At 38.9% G+C, this 22,421-nt stretch overlaps 2 protein-coding genes across 2 annotated transcripts in view; both read left to right on the forward strand.

Moving 5' to 3' along the window:
- The first annotated feature begins 439 nt into the window (after nt 1-439).
- LOC589961 (40S ribosomal protein S25) lies at nt 440-7,964 on the forward strand. The gene is made up of 4 exons (XM_789588.5): nt 440-530; nt 5,715-5,792; nt 6,558-6,741; nt 7,791-7,964. The coding sequence occupies exons 1-4, from the start codon at nt 528-530 to the stop codon at nt 7,862-7,864; spliced, it is 339 nt and encodes a 112-aa protein (XP_794681.2). The 5' UTR covers nt 440-527; the 3' UTR covers nt 7,865-7,964.
- A 3,152-nt stretch (nt 7,965-11,116) lies between these two features.
- The window catches only part of LOC100893288 (sushi, von Willebrand factor type A, EGF and pentraxin domain-containing protein 1), a 28,126-nt gene continuing 16,821 nt past the window's right edge, over nt 11,117-22,421 (forward strand). Inside the window, exon 1 of the mRNA XM_030977625.1 lies at nt 11,117-11,536. The gene's annotated coding sequence lies outside the window, so the exon portion shown is untranslated. The remainder of the gene's footprint in view (nt 11,537-22,421) is intronic.

Raw genomic sequence — 22,421 nt, forward strand, 5'->3', positions numbered from 1 at the left:
CCATGCAGCCATCGTTGCACTGATCATGCCTGATGGATACAATACACAAAGAATATATTGCGCGTGTGTGTAGTATAGCGGTTGTACGTGTACAATGCGATCCTTACACTTATCAAATTGGCATTTTTTACACATAAGATGGGCTACCTTCATCTCCGATTAGGTGTGTGAAGAAAAGCTTCACCCCAAGTTGTGCCGAGTATAGCTGTTGGAAGTGTAAAATGCGATCTGTATACTCATCAGATTGGCAAACCCACACATTGATGCATTTTAGATTGGACTATCTTCATCCCACTGACCTGTGTGACCTTGTGAAATATATAGCTTTACATAATTTTGGACTCGGCACACTTTAAAGTTTTTTTGTTTTTTTGTATTACATCTTAAAAATATACAAACAATAATCATATCTAGAAAATAAGATCCACAACATTTTTTTTAATAACAAGTATTTTCTCAAAAAATAAGTTATTGATCGAGCCAGTTAATGACGACCTCTTTTATCTGCACACTTTTCCTCTACGAAAATGGTACGAACATCCTCCAATATAAATGCCATTTTTTTCTCGACGTAGATTAAATTAACTTGTATGGCATGAAAGAGTGGAATGATAATGATATAGCAGTTAATTCATTTTAATTATTATGAAATATGTGCCCACGTAGTTTGCGTGTTTGTGTCGTATTACTTTGCCTTCGAATGCTCAATTTGGCTAACGTGCGGCAGACACGCGTTATGCTACACGAGTAATAGTACTATGGACTCTCTCGGTCTCCTTCACCTGCCTGTGGTGTAGGGCAGGCCCGCGCCTAACTCCGGGAAGCTCCAACACCGGCGCCGCAGGCGTCGGAGCTTCGGGTGGTTTCCTTGGTTTCTCTTGGGGGCTAGTAAAACAGCCGATTGGGTGATATTATCGTTAAATCTGCAAAGGGAGTACTTACAATTTTTACATCATAGGGTGCACGACTCCTCAGGGCTCAACTTCAATCACTTGAAGGTATAATTTTAGGGTGTCTGATCGCGCACCCGATGCTGTGTGCTAAAATACTTCCCATAGAGATTGCACACATCCCTATGCAGTCTACGTGCATTGCATGACCATGAAAATTGGTCAATGATTTTATGAAAAAAAATTGAAATTCAAACCTTTGGGGCTTGTGATCCTGAAGGTGAAACTCAATAGAGTAAAGGAGCCGGTAATCGGACAGCTCCAGTTTTCGGCCGATCCATTAGATGCATGATAAAATCCCTTAAAATACATCGCATAATAGCATAACACATATCCCACACATAACATACCATGCCAGAGTCACTGAAGAACCACATTTGCAATGGAAAATATATCCTAAAATATCACATTTTAGCGATGTAATTGGCGGTCCCCGCTACCCAAATCTGAAAAATCGAGTGTGTTACGCGTGTCTGTAAGAAATATGGGTACCATAAAATGAGCTTTATTTCAAGTATTTTTCAGATTTAGAGCCTGATTTTGTGTTAGTCGCAAGCTCAAAAGTATCTCATCGCATGTATTAAATCAATGCAGCTGAACACCGCGACCTACACACGATATGTCCGTCTAATTCAGATTCCAATTTCCGATCACCGCAGTGCTAGTTTTCGACCAAGCGAGCACCGGGGAGCTCCGGCGTGGGATACCTGCTCTGCCCGCATGTGCAATAGATCAGCGCGGAAACGCATGGCGCGCCACGCGCTTCCTATTGACTTTGTACATGCGGTCGTAAACTGACTCGCTAGGTCGATAACCGGCTCCAATCAGTGAAAATTGAAATGAATATTGTCATGGCAATTCGTGATTTTTTTCTGGGATTCTTTTTTTTTCAGTGACACTGGCATGGTATGGTATGTGTGGGATTTGTGTTATGCTATTATGCGATGTATTTTAAAAGGATTTTACCATGCATCCAACCAATCGGCCGAAAACTGGAGCTGGTCGATTACCCCCTCCTTTACTCTATAAGTAGTGTTCTCCTATTTACACTACATATTTTTAATTGAAATCTTATACAAATATATGAAAATTATAGACTTACTCATACGAATTGTCCCATTTTCGTCTCAGAACTGTGAAACCATACGTTCATGCACTTGAGCATAGAGCTATATGACCCGGCGGCCGATATATTTCCGGGTCAACCTACCAAAACATAGCCAATGGCCAATCAGAGCACTCGTTTTGTGGGTCAAGCCGGGCTGACTTGTACGTAGCTACGGTAGCTATTGGACGTTCGCAAAGAAAAAAAATGAATATTTATCAACTAAAACCAAGATGGCTAACAATGACTATGAGACTCTCTCGGATTAGACTCTAATCATTAATTTTGGAGCTGAATAAGCAAGCTATCGTAAGTCAAAGTATATATTTAAGTTTTCGTTATTGTATAGATAACGGGGGCTGTAGAATGGCGGCAAAATTAGATTTGATGAAGACTTAAAAAGAGAAAAACCTCTGAGCATTTCGTTCATCTCTGTTCGGTCACTCTACCCTCACGGTCCCCATAGGCCGTACTTCAGTCTATATAATCGGAGGAGTAGTGGAGCCAGACGTAGTCTCAGTGGAACAACTGAAGATTAGAGAGACTGAAGTTTTCGGTCTAGCCCGCGCCCGGCTGTAACGAAGTCACTCTGCATCGCGTAGATGTCTAGACCCTAACCCTATACTAATTACTGTATTGCACTTTAGGGCCAGCCTCAGAAAAAATGATTCGAACAGCAGGTTGGGGCACATTTTTTTCAAATGTGAAGAAGTAGCCTAGTCCTAGAGTAGGGTAGAGAGCCCAGTAATCGGTCACTTAGGGGAAATCACTAATATTAGGGTGTCTGAACGATTTTTCAATTTTCAATTTGGTATCATTTTTCACCATTTTTGTTTGAAATTTGAATTAAAAATGTAATAAAAATAATACATTTCAAATTTCAAGTCTCACCAACGTTTCTATCAAAAGATACAGCCCCTCCAAGACGCTGGAATATTCATATCATTTTGATCAGAATCGACGAAAAAGACGTACATGCAGAGTTACGTTGTTTTGCTATATTTAGCCAAACAGCTGTATCGCGCGATATGCAAGCGTATGCATAGCGTACGCATGTAATGCGCAACTTGCAGCTTGAGCTACGCTGTCTACGCGATATGTGCCATTGACTAGTATGGCTAGCCGTTCGCGCCATAAAACCCGGAAGTGAATACACGTTATAGTCAATGGCATTATCGGGCCCTAATTTTTTATATCTGATTTAATTTTGAGAGTTAAGAAAAGTTGTTCAGCTGCCTGATTTGTGCAAGTTTCGCGGCTCATTAATTATTTTTTAAATTGTTACAGCTGTTGACCGAATACTGGACGCGCTACCCTAGATTCTCCGGTGTGCGGCATAGCCCGGTGGGCGGCCAGGGGTATAGACTAGGTCTTCAAAATAAAATATAAATGACTCAATAAAAATTATTGAAACCTACCGTGGATTCCCCGGTAAGTTCTGCTTTGCCGAAAACGTCCGTAGCAGATGCTGACTTTTAAGTTAAGAGATCGAGGCATGACTAGATCAATAATGTAGCTCTATTTGTAACTATTTGTCCGATTGGAGGTGAAATTTGATGTTGTTGTGGAAGTATGATGGCTGTGGTCTGTTTCCTATCGCAGAAATTTTGATTGTGCCACCGCAGGGCTAGTCGCATGGGGAGGCCGTGTACCGATGACGTAATTGCATGCCCGCCTCGTGTGCGGCCGGGGTGTCAATACACACATAACATGTGGGTTTGTGTATGATGGTATGTGTGCTGATGTGTGTACCCGCTATGACCCGCTAGTTTCTAGTAGTACGTACCCCCGTATGGGATGATCCATTCAAGGAAAAGGTGAAATTGTTTAATACTTGACAAATTTACCGTAGTAACAGATAAACATGAGAATTTGGGCTACCCATAGTAATTTGGTACATGCTTTGATCGTGACGTTGCGCATAAAGCTTTGTGACGTATTTTAGTAGCCTAGTATTTTGTTTTGCTCCCGAAAATTTGAAAATCGCGCCGGCCGATAATTCGCTCAGTTGGGGGGGGGGGGGGGGGGGGGGGAGGTAGTGAGCATTTTTTTTAGGGTGGGGGTGCAAATGTCCCCCCCTCCCCCACCATGAAAACGGCGTGAGGTGATTTTACGCACACTTTCCACTTTGGCCTTAGTGCCCCTTTCAGTGGATTTGTGCCCTCTCAAAAAAGTGGCCTTGACCCAAATTTGATGTAATTCGAGGCCTGATGTAGGTTATACCCTCATGCGTGAAGAGTCATGAAAATGTCACGCATAGCTGATCTTTGAACTTGGCGTCTCTGAAAGGGTGATTCCTCATCCTAACCCAATTCATCTCAGGTTGTCAATTCAACGCACTCGTTTTTGTGTGCTAAAAAACCTTCCCATAGATCTACAAATTGCACACGTCCATATGCAGCCTAGATCTACGTGCATTCCGGCTCATGCGAACTTGGTCAATGTTTTTATTACCGAATTGAGATTCAAACCTTTATTCTTTGTGATCCTGAAGGTGATACTCAATAAATGAGGTGTCATATGAAAGGGCAGGTTTTGTCCATGTTCGAAGGAGCGTCATTTCGGAACTAAAAAAATCTTGAACAAAACACAGATTTAAACATGGTTTCCATCGTAGCTCCGAGATTTGCCACTCATGAGAAATGACGTCCCGAGGTTTAAGTTGGGTCAGTTGTAAGGAATATATCCATGCGCTTATTTTTTTGATAGCCCCAAGGGATCACAAAGGATTACAGTTTAAAAATACCCTTTCCCCACTTTTTGAATCGGCTAAATAGGGAGGCGTGACTCTGCTCAGCCCAAATCCATGGTTTTTTTTATTTTTTTTTATTTTATTTATTTATTTCCACATGTGGGGTGGATTGCCCTTTCAACTTAAGTTGATTTTCAAAGGGGTCCACACACATTTAAAAACGGTTACAAATCATATCAACAAACAAGCAAAGCGCATATAATCTTTTTTGCAAAAAAAATCACACATAATGATGAAGATGATAATAATTACTACTACTAGACCTATATACATACATACATATATATATACATGTTTATAGATATAAAAAATATATATACTAGTATGGTGTAGCGACACTGGTTCGTGCGTGTCCTTAATTTGGGGACAGTTCCATGTCTTTAAAAAAACTCGGTCTAACTAAATCAGATGTCACCTATGGAAAGAGAAACCTAAAAATCATCAAGAGACAAATTTTTCTCTGGAATTGGGTGTGAAATTATGAATACATTGACAAAAGATTCAGATTTTTTAAAAATTTACCGTCAAGGGTCTAGGAATCTTCATATCGATAGAAGATGTCATCTAAATATTCTAAACTATGTAAAAAGTGACACTAAATGATGGTTGATATTTTGCCTTGCAAATTATGCAATTACCTAAGTTACCTTATATTTGATGGATCGCCTTTTTGGATTTATAAATCGGCTAAACGTGTAGAATATGAGAAATCATAGATCAAATATCACATTTCTAATATTTCTTTTAAATTTCTGCAGACTTTCGTCACTCTACCATACTTCTAATGCATGACATAACTTTACTTGGTTTGAGAATGGCATGTAGATTTTTTATTTCAGATTTGTATATTTTTAAGAAGAAATGCACTTTGATTCTCAATTTTTGTTTTTCTTTTGATCTCCTGTAGCCGCCAAAGAAGGACACGAAGCAGACGTCAAAGTCCTCCAAGCCAGCTGCAAAGTCTGGTGGCAAGGCCAAGAAGAAGGTAAAGAAACCACATTCCTTAACTTAAAGGAGAATGAAACCCCAACAGACTTATCTGATATTGTTATAATTATTATTTTGAAAAAATGAAATGAAACCTTTTTGATCACCTAGCAAGGTAATGTTATGTATTTTTCATTTTCCTTGCTAGCTATTTTCCCATTAGAGTCACCATTTTGATTGAAATAGGAATGTCAGAGAACAGTTCATATAATGAAAATTCTTCAAACGTGGACTACAACAACTTCAAATGAGAGAATAATCCAAGGTATTACAGTGTCCAAAGTTGTCAAATTTGGGTAGTTTTTGAAGCATATTTTCAACAACAAAAAACATCAGATTTCCCTCTTGACTAATATGCATCACTGTAGGGGGACAAGTGATCAGATTTGTTTATTGTCATGTCATAGGTCAAGGGTCATAAAGATCAATCGACATGTTCTCATAGTGATATTCCAAAAATAATAAAGCCAGGATCTTAAATGAATTTAGGCGGAGGCATATTGGAGATGCAGTCACATTTGTTTTGTTTTTGTTTTACTCATTATGTGTAGCTAGGCACAATTTGTGTGCAAAAATGCCAGAAGCAAGTTGTATTATTCAGATCATCATTACTTTTTTCTGAGATAATAGGCTATATTACTTGACTGATGATATGTCAAATGTATTGTCACTCAGCAAAGTCAACAAAGCAAGTTTGACTGTTTGGTGGTCTTTTTGATCAAGTCTCTATCAATTTGTTTGATTTCCATGTGCTGCTGAGTAGAAGTGGTCCAAGGGAAAGGTCCGTGACAAGCTCAACAACCTGGTGATGTTTGACAAGGCTACCTATGAAAAGCTCTACAAGGAAGTGCCAACCTACAAACTCATCACACCATCAGTTGTCTCTGAGCGTCTGAAGATCCGTGGTTCCCTCGCCAGATTCGCCCTAGAGGAACTCCTGAGGAAAGGTGAGATACAAGCTACTAATAACCCTCTTTTGTAGGGCACCCAACTAGTGCCCAAGCTCCAGTGCTCACTATTATTTAAAGTCACATAGAAGTCAGCTCTCATGAGGAATTTGACACCGTTCGGGTGTTTACCCAATAACAGGTGTTGTCAATCACCAGGGTTAAGCCTTCCGTTTAATGACCATTAGACCGTATGTAATGCCTCGCTTTTCCCTCACCCGAAGCTCTACGAGCGATTAGGGGGTAATTCTTGACTGGCCAACGGGTTTGCTATGTGCAGATTTGTACTCCCAGTAATGGTATTTCCACCAAGTCTGGTGACCAAGTCTGGTGTCAGAGAATTGTGGCCTTTTGCATATGGAAACTGCCGATACAGTCGTTGGATATTGAACGTATCTTCCAGCTGAAACAATAATTTGATGTGTAGTTTTTTTTCCCTCACAAACGATAGTCACTTTGCCTATGTTCTTGTTAACGTACATGTTCATTACAGGGTCCTGACAACCCTTTCCCCCTTTTCATAAGCATTGAAATCAAAATCAGACTTAATGGCCCCAATTCACAAAGGAGGTTTGTCGACAAACCGAGGTTTATGTACGTCATATGACACGTTTTGACCCGTTTTTTGCAAACCTGGTTTGTAAATAACAAAAGGAGGTTTGTCGACAAACCTCCTTTGTGAATTTGGGCCAATTAGTTTGACAAGCTGAGCATTGTTCCAATGTAAAGACCTAGGATATATTGAGTGATTTGTGAGAAATAATATAAGGAAATTTCTATAACAAGTTCAATAATTAATCTAATGTCTAATGTTTTTTTTATAGTTTAAAAAAAATTAGAATAGTAGTTTAGCTGCATTTAGCATGCAATTCAGGGGACAGAATGATGAAAATGAATAATATCATATTCTTTCCATTTGTGAGATTGGAAATTATGCCATTTTTTTTATTGAGTTATGTCAAGTGTCAATGTTGAAATGATTCTATTCATTTATCCGTGGCCTTAGATATTAAGAGATTGTTTCTGTGTCTTGCCTTCCTCTTCTACAGGTTTGATCAAGCTAGTTGTGAAGCACAGCTCCCAGCTGATCTACACTCGTAACCCAAAGGGTGCAGAGGCATAGACCTGGATATGAAAGGACACAAGATCTCTTTCTGCTAGTGTACAAAGTATTGCGATGATACCTCTCTGGTGATGTAAATTAAAGATCCGTACAGAGGAAATCAACTTGTCATGTCCTATTTGTCATTAAGTCATCTTTTGTGAGATAAACCGCTACATTTAGTATATGAGTGTACTTTGGAATGACAGACAATAAGTGAGATGATATATTATGGTGATTGATATAACTGATTGATAGAATGATTGAGTGTTATAAAAATGGGTTCTAATTGGTCAAATGACACCACAAGACCAAGCAACATGCTTCCCTGCCTCACCTACCATGCAAAAAAGTTCCCATCAAAAAAGTTATAATACACAGCTGAGATGCCTGTACATGTATCTCTGGCAAGTACAAATTAAAGGGGCGCAAGGAATTGCGTGTAGTTCCAAATGGCAAGGGCATTGATTTGTACACTTGTTTGGCTGCGCATATCTACTGTGATGTCATAAAATGTAAATGTCACCTCCCAACTTTTACTTCATATTGTTGACCTACTTTTATAAAAACAAAGAATTCATGTTTTGAGACGTGCATTAGTGGTATGCACTACATTCTGTTTAGTCACAATAGGGACTTTTAGATTCTGCACGACGAGAACGTGGACTGCCCTTTTAAGGCAATGTGACGTCACTGCCAGTGCCAATCCATGTTCTCGTCATGCAGAATCTAAAAGTCCCTATTGAGTCTGATAATGAACTTGACAAGTCTCCTTCATTGTCCGATTAACCTACATGCAGTGTATATTTACTGCTCGCACAGCCACATCAATTATCTGTATAATAGATAATTTGGTGATCAAAATTGATTAAATGATTGATGAGATGATCAATGATTGAGAGGAAGAGGGAGAGAGAGAGTGATATGGGAAGAGTTGAGACTACCTGCACATGTACATGATTGTGAGTAATAATAATAATAATAATGTTCAATTCTTATATAGCGCATATTACAAAATTGTCTCTATGCGCTTAGATACGAGAGAGAGAGAAGAGAGAAAAGACAAGAAGAATATTGAGCTTTCACAGTTTAGCAATTACAATTATCAAATCAATTACAAAATTCACATGTTTACTACATAAATTTAAATTTAAGACTGGCATGATCGAAACATATGTTTTTAAGTCGGATTTAAACTGATGTAGTGAAGGACAACGTTTTAGAGACTCTGGAAGATTGTTCCATAGTTTTGGTATGGCATACTGGAAAGCACGGTGCCCATATGTTTTGGTGGATGTGACTAAAGGTGTGAATGTATGTTTTGAAGATGAACGGAGATTGCGAGTTGGTAGATGACTTGAAATAATATTTTGCAAATACAATTTATGCAGTTATACTGAATGACTGAATGATAACTCTTGACTAATCCTACAATTTATCTTCTTTTCTTTTCTTTTTTAAACTAAGAAAGCAAGTAGGTAAGCACACATGGGGTAATCAGTAGGGAGTCGTGCTTGACGAAGGGGAATGAATTCTCCCTCCAGTTGAAAATATGGGAACCAGACCAGCGTGAAGTTGGTAGGCTATTCGATATGCACATTCAAATTGTGAAGTTGGATGGATATTCGACATTCATATTCAAAAATTCGATATTTCTTATTCAAATAGTCTGACAGCTTGAGCGGGCAAGCAGCTACCCCAAAACGTCAAGTAATATCCGGGCAACCCAGAAATACCTCATTTGCCCTGGCCCATGGGGATTAAGGGGGTGCAATTCAAGACTAATCATGGACAAGCATTTCAAGAAATTCTGAAATAAACTCCACGAGTATAGAGGACTATAGATAATGTCTCACGGCTTTAACGGGGTAGGCAGCTAGCCCAAAGGGTCGAGTAATATCTCGACAACACAGAAATACTTCACTTGCCTTGGCCCAAGGGGATTAAGGATGCCCAAATCAAGATTATAAACGGGCAAGCAATTCCAACAATTTTGAAATATACTCCATTAGTATAGAGGGCTATAGAAAATGCCTCATGGCTTTAGTGGGGCAGGCAGCTAGCCCAAAGGGTCAGGTAATATCCGGGCAACCCAGAACTACTTCGCTTGCCCTGGCCCATGGGAATTAAGAATGTCTAAATCAAGGCTATTCACGGGCAAGCGATTCTAACAATTTTGAAATATACACCCTGGGTATAGAGGGCTATAGAAAATGCCTCATGGCTTTAACGGGGCAGGCAGCTAGCCCAAAGGGTCGAGTAATATCCAGACAACACATAAATACCTCACTTGCCTTGGCCCAAGGGGATTAAGGATGCCTAAATCAAGATTATAAACGGGCAAGCAATTCCAACAATTTTGAAATATACTCCATTAGTATAGAGGGCTATAGAAAATGCCTCATGGCTTTAGTGGGGCATGCAGCTAGCCCAAAGGGTCGGGTAATATCCGGGCAACCCAGAACTACTTCGCTTGCCCTGGCCCATGGGAATTAAGAATGTCTAAATCAAGGCTATTCACGGGCAAGCGATTCTAACAATTTTGAAATATACACCCTGGCGTATAGAGGGCTATAGAAAATGCCTCACGGCTTTATCGGGGCATGCAGCTAGCAAAATGAATATGAGTGACAAAGAAAGCGGACAAAATATACAGTTCCTCAGGTAGACAAAGGAACATCCCTTCACTGCTATTATGTAAAAATGTGTAGAACAGGTGTCACATGCATATTCACCTTTTTACATAATAGCATGTTTTGAAGATCTGTGGATATTCGGGGTCATTGCAGTAAGGTGCTAACCGTGAACTGGTATATTAAGGGGAGCCTTCCAAAGTTGCGACTGTGCCCCGACGCGTGGGGCCGCGACCCCCCCCCCCCCCCCCCACTCCGAGAACAAACGGACCCCATACGTGTTACCAAAATGTCCGGTAAAGGGGTACTTTTCGTGCGACAAAGTCCGGCCCGAGAATTGTAAAAAAAAGGGGTGTATTAACTTTTCACCCGGAGATTTCTTTAAAAAGGGGTGTTTTTTCTTTGTTTCTCTCATCTCTTTGGACTCCTGAGATATTATTCCGAATTTAGGGGGGTACATTGAGCATTTTTCATGATTTAGGGGGGTCTCCACGGCAGGAAAAGCCCGCGAAAGGGGGGTTCGAAAATGTTGGCAGTCCTCAGATAGGGGGTGCTTTCAAAAAGAGGGACCAATCATACGCGTACCCTAAAAAACTCTGAGTGGGTGGGGGGGGGGGGGGGGGGGGGGGGGGGCCGCGATGAATAGAACGGTCGCGTCTCAAGAAACGCATTCAGGCGCAAAGGGACGCGATAGTCACCCTCGCCTGATTCTTGCATATGAAAAGAAACTGTATAATTTGACTGATTGTCTGCTACGGACGTGCCTCCTCCGAGCTCCGGTGTTCGATTGAATTGAATCTTCAACTAACACCAAATTCAACCTCAGTCTATTTGGAATTTACATTTTGTGAATTCACCATACTACTCTTCGGAATTTCATCGTGGAAAATATCAAAATTATTTCTCTGATTTTCGGAAACCACGCTCAATTTTGTATTCGGCGCCAAATATACCACGTGACCAAGCGATTGGTCTCAGTGAAAGGAAACCAATTATCCCTTTCCGCCGACCCAACTCCGTATAGTATTTGAATTGTTTTGTGTATTGGGATTGCCAAGAGGTAAGCAATATTTTGGGGCATTTTTCTGCACTGCACTATATGCTAAATTAACCAACAGAACCTAACTTGGGAGCAACACCCATTCCCGAAAGCCGCCTGATATGGCGGCCTACAACCACCTTAATCCCATAAGATATTTCTCATCAGAGATAGAAGGTGACACAGGAGCACTCCAGCAAAGCATAGAGAGTCAATGCTAATACGTATTGACCTCTAGCACTGCATACGTGCTGTGAGGCAGGTATTTTTTTTTAAACGTATACACAAATATACACACCACACAATATTGCATAGACTGCATACAATCATGTCGATGCGGCTGTAAGCAAAATTTGACAGTAGACTTACAATTTGAATTTTTAAATTATTCTTTTTAACATCAGTAAGTTGAAAACAATGTATTTTACTGCCATTTAGGTGTCATCAATTGTCACTAAAGTACCGATTTTGAGTGAAATCAGTTGAGTTTTGGACAGTGGTGTTTGTATAATGTTGAGAATCAAAAGCACAGCTTTTACTACACAGCCAGGATAGTGATGCTCCTATGTGTGACACAGAAGAGGAGGCATACAATAATAGCTTCATCCCCGTAGAAAAGAAAAATGCAAAGAAACACCCTAGGAGAGCTCGGCCACGAGAAGACAGCCACCGTACAGAAAGTTTAAAGGCACAGTCGGGGTCGGATTGCGAAAGCCCCATATTTCAAGAAGACCGAGCAGACCCACATCAATCTTCCACAACCCAAGATGAACTAAACCTCATAAAAATAGCAAAAGAAATAGAGAAATGTCCAGGACCCACCAAAATAGAATTTGTTAAAAGAATCCAAAACGGTATATTGATCAAGTGTCAGAACATAAAACAACATAAGGCAATTTCAAACATATCGGAAATAGGCAGTATCCCAGTTAAGGTAAAAGAACGATCAAAAACAGTAAAAGGAGTAATAACAGGTGTTCATCCAGAAATTACAAAAGAAGATATCACACAAGCGCTCAAAATCTACACACGCGCAAATGCTAAAAGAATCACGAGGAAAATAAAGAAAAACCACCCTGAAACAAAGGGCAGTTCGTCAACCGAAACCCCTAACCCTACCGACATGCCCACCAAAGCAGTCATCCTATCCTTTGAAAGTAAAACGATACCAACACAAATCATACTATTCTATCAGGAATTTAAAGTAGAATAATTCATCCCCCCTGCCCCCAGATGTTTCAAATGTCAACGCATGGAACATGTAATTTCGCAGTGCAATAGCAAGCAAAGATGCGTCAGGTGTGGAGAAGACCACCCTTTCGATCAATGTCCCAGAAAATCTAATCCCTTTTGTGTTAACTGCAAAGGAAACCACTCAGCAGCATTCAAAGGATGCATCGAAGTTAAAAACGTAAGAATTGTCCAAGAAATCCGCTTGGAAAAGAAAATAAGTTATGCGAAGCCACGAAACATTTCAAAGAGGCAACAGAAGTAGAAGAGGAAAAAACTAACTCTAAGGAATCGAGCACAAACGGCAATAGTTTTTTTGTTTTTGTTTTTTGTTGTTGAAATAAATGTTTATTCAGATAAAATCACGGATAACATCGTAGTACATAAATATTCATAACAAAGCACTTAATCACATTTTTAAATGAGATCAAATCAAATTATATATCTCTATTTACTTGATAGTAGATTTTAAATCAGTAATTGTCTTCTTTCACTTAATAATATTCAAATCTGTTGTCTTAGTTTTATTTTCCTCTACTTCTATTTTGTATTTCAACATAAACAAAAAATATTTGCTTATTATTCTCGTTACTACATTTTTTTTTGATTTCCAACACTCGCTTTATAGATTGCAAAGAAAGCATAATGAAGTATTAAATCAATATCTGTAACATTTTCTTTTGCGTCATGAAAACCATATACAACACAAATGGGTGAGAATTTAATTTTTTTACAGAAGGAGTTACATAATACTATTTCAATAACGTTCCAAAATCGGTAAATATTTTCGCATGAAAAAATACATTTATTATAGTAATAACACAAATTGTTTTCTTTGATTTTCCATTTGAATAAATTAACAGGTGTTGGTAAAATATTATACATAAATTTAAAGTTGAATTGTATCAAATAATTATCACGAGCACGTCCAAACCCCCATTTCCTTAGCGTCCTCGCGACAACCTCCATTGTTAATTTTGTCGCACGCGTAGCATGTACTTTGTGTACTTGTACTGTAGCTAGCGCTAGTGTATTTTCTTTTTTTTTCATAGGTTTTTATTAATTTCTCTCAAAGAACAATTGAACATTTATAACATTGTATACAAAATAACAAAATAATTCAACATAGGTCTTTATAAATTGCCAATGATCTTTTACATTTACATATAAAAGTTACACCTCTTCATCTTCCTTTAGAGACAAAAAAGAAAAAAAAATTATATATATATAAAAAGAGAAAAAGCTACAAAACACCTACTACCCCCCGCCCCACACAACATTTAAACACATAACAAGTACAACAGTATACAAAACACACACCACCATAGAACGAACACACAAACAAAAGTAGAGAAGAAAAAAAACAAAAAACAAAAAACAAAAAAACAAAAAAAGAGAGAAGAGAGGAGGGTCAGGAAGTTGTATATTGAGAAAAAAAAACTGAAAACATTTATTCTAAACTTTCCAAAGCTTCCCATTTCCTTAAATGAATTGAAAGTGTGTCTTTCCATTGAAAGTTTTTTCTCTTCATTTCTATTTTCCAACAATCTATATTCTATTTCTTTTGCTTTTGGAGGGTTTCCCTTCTCTCTACTGTGGAAAATCATATATTTAATCAAAATCAAAATGTGGTTCAATAATTGCTCTGTTTTAAAAGTAGTGTCATCTATTCCTATATGAATTTCTTTCCAGGATAATTTCTTCAGAATTGGTAAATTAAGTCTATCTCCACATTTCCCCCAGACTTCCTTTATTGTATTACATTCAAAGAATACATGTTGATAAGTTTCTTCAAATTTTTTGCAAAATGAGCACAAACCATTTTCATGGAACCTGAATCTATGTAAATGATGATTTGTATATAAAATATTATGCAATAGTTTGAACTGAAATTCTCGCAGTTTACTACATATGTCGAGCGATCGCTAGCTACGCGCTTCGATATCGTTCCGTTGGGTCACGTGACCAGTACTTTAATCAACATTGATTAAACTTTGATTAAACTTTAAAGGTAATACAAAGTTTTGGGAAATTTTGAAATATGGGTTGATAGTGAATCTTTACAATTTGATATATTTGGATGCCTCTGTGGATTTATTATAAGCACTAGAAAATTTAGCCCCTAAAACACTTTTTCTTTTGAGAAAAATTGAATATAACAATTTACCGGTGCTCCCGGTAAATTTTGATAAGTTTCCAATAGCGCCTATACGGCCGTACAATGGTAGCTGCGACCATGAAAATCTCAGAATATGTAGTTGTGATATATAATTTCCAAACGGGAATAGGTAATCGGTCGATTTTAGTCAAGAAACATTGTTGTATAGCTTAATTAATATCTTGACCTTGAGAGGGAGCTATACAACATAAAGAGTTTATTATTTACAATTTCATAACTTTAGACTAGATTTCAACCGCGACAACGATCACTGAATATTGAAGGGTCGCAGATGCTTCCAATATGTTCATTTGAACCAAAATCATGACCGCATACCAAAACTTTGTATCACCTTTAACCGGAAGGGGGCCGCTATCATTACTGTCGGAATTTTGTTTTTAATCCATGCTGGGTTACAATGTTTGCCAATGACTTGGACTTAACCAACATAGTTTTGATCAACACTGTTTTTAACCAACGCAGGATTAAAAGTAAATTTTAATCAACACTACATTTTTAACCATGGTCGAGTGTTTTTTAATCAACATTTTTTTAACCCGCAGTTTTTTAATACTTGTTTTAACAGTGTATAGTACTTGCGTATGCGCAAAAGGTCATTTTCCTCGACGACATAAATATATGAATTATTTCATCATAGCTATATATATTTTAATGCAGGCGCGGAGCTATGATCTTACTTTAGGGAGGGGCGGTAGAGAGCAAGCGAATCACTTAAATCACGCTCATTAGGGGGGGGGGTGGCTGATAGGCCTCCCGCGCGAAGCGCGGAAGCTGAAACGTTACCTTAAATTATTAGTAAAAGAAGACGATTTATTGTACCGTACTCGACTGTTAATCCTTGTCTGAATGAAGTCCCCCCCCCTCCCGCGCGAAAGCTTTGACGTTTCATTAAATTATTATAAAAAGAAGACGATTTGCTGTACCATTCTCGACTGTTAATCCTTGTCTGAATTCAGTTTTTTGCCCTCCCGCGCTTCGCGCGGGAAGCTTTGACGTTTCATTAAAATATTATCAGAGAAAGTAGACGATTCTTTGAACCGTGCTCGACTTTTAATCCTTGTCTGAATGAAGCTTCCCCCTCCTGCGCGAAGCGCGGAAGTTTTGGAGTTTCATTAAATTCTTAGAGAAAGTAGACGATTCGTTGAACCGTGCCCGACTCTTAATCCTTTGACGTTTCATTAAATCATGAGAAAAAAGCAGACGATTCGGTGTACTGTTCTCGACTCTTAAACCTTATCTGAATTCAGTCAAACTTCTGCATTGAAATTAGTACGAGAGGATCGAGCAAGAATACCGAAACAGCTGACCCGACACAGCAACATATTTGACCGTGTCTTTCTTGCTCCCTCATTAAATTTAAATTTAATAGTTATGGAGTATGAAGAGCCTGTTTACTTTTTTGTTGTTGGCAAAATGGTGGACTCCTTTAATATCAAAATTAAATTAGTAGAATGACAAAAAGGAAGACTTTCAGATCATTTTCATATACCTGTATGTTCCCGGTGCACATATTTGAGGTGATGCCATAGTGCTCGAGTACCCTTCTGGGCATGCCATACACGAAAAAGAAAACAAACAAAACATCATCAATTAAGGGATATCAGGAAATTGATTAATAAATGATTATTATTATATCACACAGGGCGGTCTACGAGGGATTTTAACATGACTTCTGAACAGGGAAAAAAACTTGATCTATACCTTACCTGGCTTACCATGTCGGACATATTATGCGAAAACACGAAAAATTTTGCGGTTGCGAGACAGAGCGTAGGGACTGAGTTTTTGGCGGTCAAATTTGTTTTGATAGATCATATTACCTGAACATAGAACTAAATTCTGATACTACAGGCTTAAAAAATCAGTGACAAGTTGAAATTCATTCTCAACATTCAGTACAGGTACCCGTCTTAGCAGCCACCTCTATTTAAAGGCCACCTATTTACAGTCGTTACCTTTATTGCTTCGCTCAAAGGAGGAAGCATGTGCTGAAGAACCTGTCTATAAAGGACTGTGGCCACTTTTGTGTATCCTTTGGGTATAACCCTCAATAGACAGGTTTGACTGCGAAACACTGGTCATTAAATTTGAGCGTGTTTCAAAATATATGGCTAAGATTTGTTCAGATGGTATCTAAAGACGGTAGATCCCTCAAGCAAGCCCATTTCACCTCTGTAGGATATTTGTGTAATGTTAGAAAATGTTATGCATACATTAAAGTCTTTGTGAAGTGCCTCAATACACTTTATTTCGTACCTGTTACAAATAATCTTATTTCATCAGTCGGAATGCAAATTGCATTCCGACTATTAAAACTTATTCATACAGGTGAATGAAACGATTTGTTACGAGGCACTTATCAATGATTTATGCATTAAATTTGACGACATTTTGACGAAAATTGATCTATTGCAGCCAGATTGGAGATATGATAGATTTTCAGGACTGATTGCAAGTCGATTTTTACGTTAAGGGGCCCAGGTCAAAATCTACCGGTGTATATATATATATATAAAAGCATCTGCAATCATTACCAGTACCTATTTTGTTTCCTGTAATTTTGATGTTTGCTTTTTATATTGTACTAAACCTGTAATTCGGCTTTTGAGCCGCGATTTACATGTATTTCAAAAAAGCATTAATACTACTACAATACAATACAATATATACATACCGGTACTATTTGCATATTTGCTATCCCCGCATGAAGTACACGATGTAGACCCTGCCGGTGCGTAGGACCCGCGAGAGCAGATGACAGGACTCAGGTGGGATGAGGTGCAGCGGTACCTCAGGGCACGGTCAAAAGTATGTTAGGACTCAGTCAGCTTCAAGTCCATCTGTCAAATTATCATGCCGGCCGTTACACAATGTACAGGCAGGGGCTTAGAGGGGCGCGAGCGCCCCCCCCCCTTTGTGAAAAAGTACGTCAAAGAGAAATTGAAATAAAAAATCTGCAAATTAATTGTGAGACCACATAAACCTAAAAGCGCGATTAATCGAACCTGATTCAGCAAAAAAAGCGCGAAAAATAGCAAATGCGAGAATTAAAAATACGGAGGCATCGTCAAGCATTTCGGCAAAGCTTCCCAATTCAGCATTTAACGGATTCATGAAATCAGTTAAGTGAAAGCGATCGTAAAGGGACATTTTCGGGGGGGGGGGGGGCGGCTCAGGTCGGAGTTGTTCGGTGTTCGTCGGGGAGCACAAGAGCGCTTTCGGGCCTAATTTGTTCCCAGAATTTGGTCACGGGACCTATACAGGTAATTACTACTACTAATTACCATGTTTTTTGTTCAGAGGCGGTATAGAGCGACTTCCAAAGTGGGAGGGCACCAACAAAAAAGGGCACTTTCTGGAGAAAAAAAAGGGAAAATATTTTTAAAAAATAGACACTGGTATACACCCCTATATTATGATTACATTATCGGGGATGATTTCAATATTTGTTTCACTTTATACATCATATAGGATATAGTTTAAGTATCATACTTAGCAGTTTGGTGTGATGGTCTAAAAATTCATTTGCGAGCGAGCAAAGCGAGGGAGGAAAATTTTTAAGATTTGTGAGGCTGCAGTGCGAAAAATCACATCTCATAAAGAGGAATTAAAACCCAATCCTGATGGGGTTATAAGCACATTCTTATAACGGAAGACTGAAAAGGCATTTGATAAGTTACATAATTATAACATACGATCGAGCGCACAGTGGGTCAGCTGGGACGAACCAAAGTGCGCCAAAACTCATTTTTGGTGATTTTTTTTCTTCTAACTTTTGTCTTGCCTAGTTGAAAGGTAAGACATTGAGGAATACCTCAGTAAAATATTTAATTCCGGTATGCACAATGAGGGTATATATTTACTCCTTCAAACAGCAAAATCCTACATATTCACAGTTTTAGTGCAAAAGTGACTTATTTTATAAATCTTTCAATTTAACATGTAGTTTTATGTATCCCTGATAGTTCATTTCGTTGCATGAATGGGTTAAAATTGATAGAAACACAATCTTCACGATATACTACAGGGTAATTCACTGAAAAATGGACTATCCATGTTTTTTTATAAATGCAAAGAAAATGTTTAGACCTCTCAGAACTCCGCTTCAATTTTAATACCACCATTTTCTCTGATGTCTATAGCTTTAAGTTGATACCAAATTTGGCTATCCGATCTTGCCCGTTGTTATGTTAGAGCCGATTTCCCTTGCCACATTGCCCCGAAAAATGTTTTTTTTTTTTAGGTCCGCGGCTGAATCATGAAGGATTTGCGGTCATAAATCACGGCGCGTGGGGGCGCGTGACACACGTTCTGACACCGCGGACAAAAATAAACACATTTTTCGGTGCAATGTTGCAAGGAAAACGGCTCTAACATAATAACGGGCAGAATCGGGCAGCCAAATCTGGTATCAACTTAAAGCTTAGACATCAGGGAAAATGTTGGTAATAAAATTTATGCGGAAATTCCTGGAAATCCAAACGTTTCCTCTGGATTTATAAAAGATAAATCCCCCCCAAAATTAGTTTTGGCGCACTTTGGTTCCTCCCTGGCCCACTGTGGAGCGTAGCGAGCGAGCTTTGGGGGAAATTGCTTTTGGTCGCTTGAAATTAGGAGCACGTTTAATGATGAGAGGAAAAGGGGACACTTATCAAAAGGGTTAAGACACTAATTAGAAAAGAAAAGGAGCACGTGTCAAAGTAGAAAGGCTAATTATCAGAGGTGAAAATGGGGCACTTCTTACACCTAAAAAAAAGAGGCATGCACCAGAGATAAAAAGAAAATGTGCATTTGTCGACGGAAAAGAGGCACCCATCAGATTTTGATAGGGGGCATTTATAAGAAGTGAAAAGGGGCATTTATAAAAAAAGGGATAGGTTCTTTATTAGAAAGGAAATTGGGCACATATATATCATTGTTCAAAGGGTAATGAGAAGGGGAAGTGGCTCTTATTAAAAAGAAAAAGAGACACATGTTTAAATTAACATAATAAAAAGGGCATTATTAGGAAGGAAAATGGGGACGTGTCAAAATAAAAGGGGCATTTATAAAAGATGAAAAAAGCACTTATCAGGAGGGGAAGGGGTACTTGTCAAAGTAAAACGAGTATCTTTCAGAATTGAATAGTGTCATTTACAAGAGATGAAAAGGGGCCCTCATGAGAATGAAAAGGAACTATTTTCATAGATGAGAAGGGGCATTTATGAAAAGGAGAAGGGGCTCTTTTTTGAATGGGGCACTTATTAAAAAGGAAAGGGGGCACATGTGAAAATGTAAGGTGCTCTTATCCAATTTAAAACGTGGTAGATATTAAAAGGAGAAGGGGCACTTTTTACAAATGAAAAGGGAAACTTGTCAAAGCAAAAGGGGAACCTCTCAAATTTGAATAGGGCAATTATTAGAGGTGAAGGGGGCGCTTATCAAAAGTGAAAAGGGCACTTCTCGTACCTAAAAAGGGGAACTTACTAGAGATTAAAAAAGGCACTTATGAGAATGAAAAATGGACACTTATTGCAAAGGAAAATGGGAACTTGTCAACATGAGGAAAAGGGGAACGTGTCAAAATAAAAGGGACACTTATCAGAGGTAGAAATGGGAAGGGGCACTTTTAAAAATTAATAGGGGCACTTTTCCTATGTAAAAGGGGCACTTGTCAAAGTAAAAGGGTCACTTTTCCTATGCAAAAAGGGGCACGTTAAGGATATTAGAAAAAGTGGGAGGGCACTGTGCCCCCCTGCCCCCCCCCCCCGGAGCGCCGCCTCTGCCTTAAAGAGGGCCACTGGATGCTCATCTAAACGTAATTAAATACCTAAAACCACTGAGCTTCTGGAGGCTCTGCCCCCTGGACCACATCAATGCCAGTGTCACAAATAAGGTATCTAATTATGCTTATCTGACCGCAATTTAATGTCTAAAAACCCTGAGCTTCCGGGGGCTCGGCCCCTTGACCCCTGTCGGGGCTCAGGCCCTGGACCCCACGCCAATTTACGCTCTACCTGATCGTGAAAAACGTTCCGCGAGGCCTGCATGTAACGTGTAAGAGTGGTGATAGTGATGCAGATTTTTCTTCTCCCGCCCCCCCCCTTCCAAACGTTTTTGCTCATCACGTCACTGCCCCCGGAAGGTGAGCCCCCTGGAATGTTTGCCCCCCCCCCCCCATCCCCACTTGTCAGGATTTTGTTGGTAAAATTGCGCTGCCGTCCGGAAAAAAGAAAAATGGGGGAGGGAAAAAAGAGAGGGAAAGGGAAAAAAGAGAGGGAAAGGGAAAGAAAAGAAAAAAGAAAAGAAAGAAAAAAAGGAAAGAAAGGAAAAGAAAGAGAGAGGAAAAAAAGAGGGATGAGAGGAAAGAAAGGAAAAGAAAGAAAAGAAAGAAAAGGAAAAAAAGAGTAAAAGGGAAACAAAAGAAACGGGTGATGAAAGAGAGGAGAGGGGAGGGAAGAGCCTGAGAGAAGAGAAGTGGGAGTAAAAGAGAGGAGGGGTTGCTGGGTGGAGTCGTCTCGTCGATCCCATCGCCCGATTGCTGCAATGGCCGTTTCATTAACAATTAGGGCCAGGTCTTCATCTGTGCAACCCGTTCCGCCGCGCTGCAAGATGTGGTCTATTGTATTTATAATGGGATATATATATGGAAGGATTCAAGATTATTTAGCCTTTTCCAGTGCAAGATTAGTCAACACCAGTGTTAAAGGGATCCGGTAACTTTGTTTCAGATTCTGAAACAAAATTCTGAATTTAGCTCATGCTGCAATGATAATTATAAACCTTTAGGTCAGTCAGGAACCCCATGACTTTTACAGGCCTATCGCCTGTCTGATTATCAAGATATTTATGATTGGAATTACAAATTTTGAAAACCGTTAGCCAAACAGTTTTCATAACACTACAGTCTATTGGGAAAAACGAGTATGGTAAAACCGGTCACTCAAAGATTTTTACTTTTTTGAGGCACTTCTTGATCATTTCGAAGCGCAATTTTGTTTCTAGGGCTTCAATATTACACCATTTCACAGACACTGATAACATGTAGAGCTGCATGTGCATCTCAGATTTAACATTGTTACATGCTCCCTTTAAAATGGTAGTCGATCTTGGAGCTAAGACTGGAGATTGAGAATTGTATCTACTTGTGTTTATAAGATATACCACAAGATTTTAGTAACTGATTTGCCTACCAATAACGGTTAAAGTGCGCATGATTTTTCGTTATTTAGTCATTTTGTTTTCAATTTACAGCGCAGAAAACCTTTTTACTGCAAGATAAACAATGCAGAATAAGCTTTAGACAGTTTCAAGTCGATACGAGACTTCAGAATTATATATTTTTTGATATTAGACTAATCGTTATTATTTGTTTAATTATACTCATGTTTACGTGATATAAATCATCTACATTGTACATGTATTTCTTTTACATTTTCATAGCTTGTTAACTCTGCCTAAATACACCTGTACCTGCTTGATCTAGCTTTTGGATTGATGTACATGTATAACCTATTT

The sequence above is a fragment of the Strongylocentrotus purpuratus genome, unplaced genomic scaffold (assembly GCF_000002235.5).
Source record: "Strongylocentrotus purpuratus isolate Spur 01 unplaced genomic scaffold, Spur_5.0 spur5_scaffold_1, whole genome shotgun sequence".
Lineage (NCBI taxonomy): Eukaryota > Metazoa > Echinodermata > Echinoidea > Camarodonta > Strongylocentrotidae > Strongylocentrotus > Strongylocentrotus purpuratus.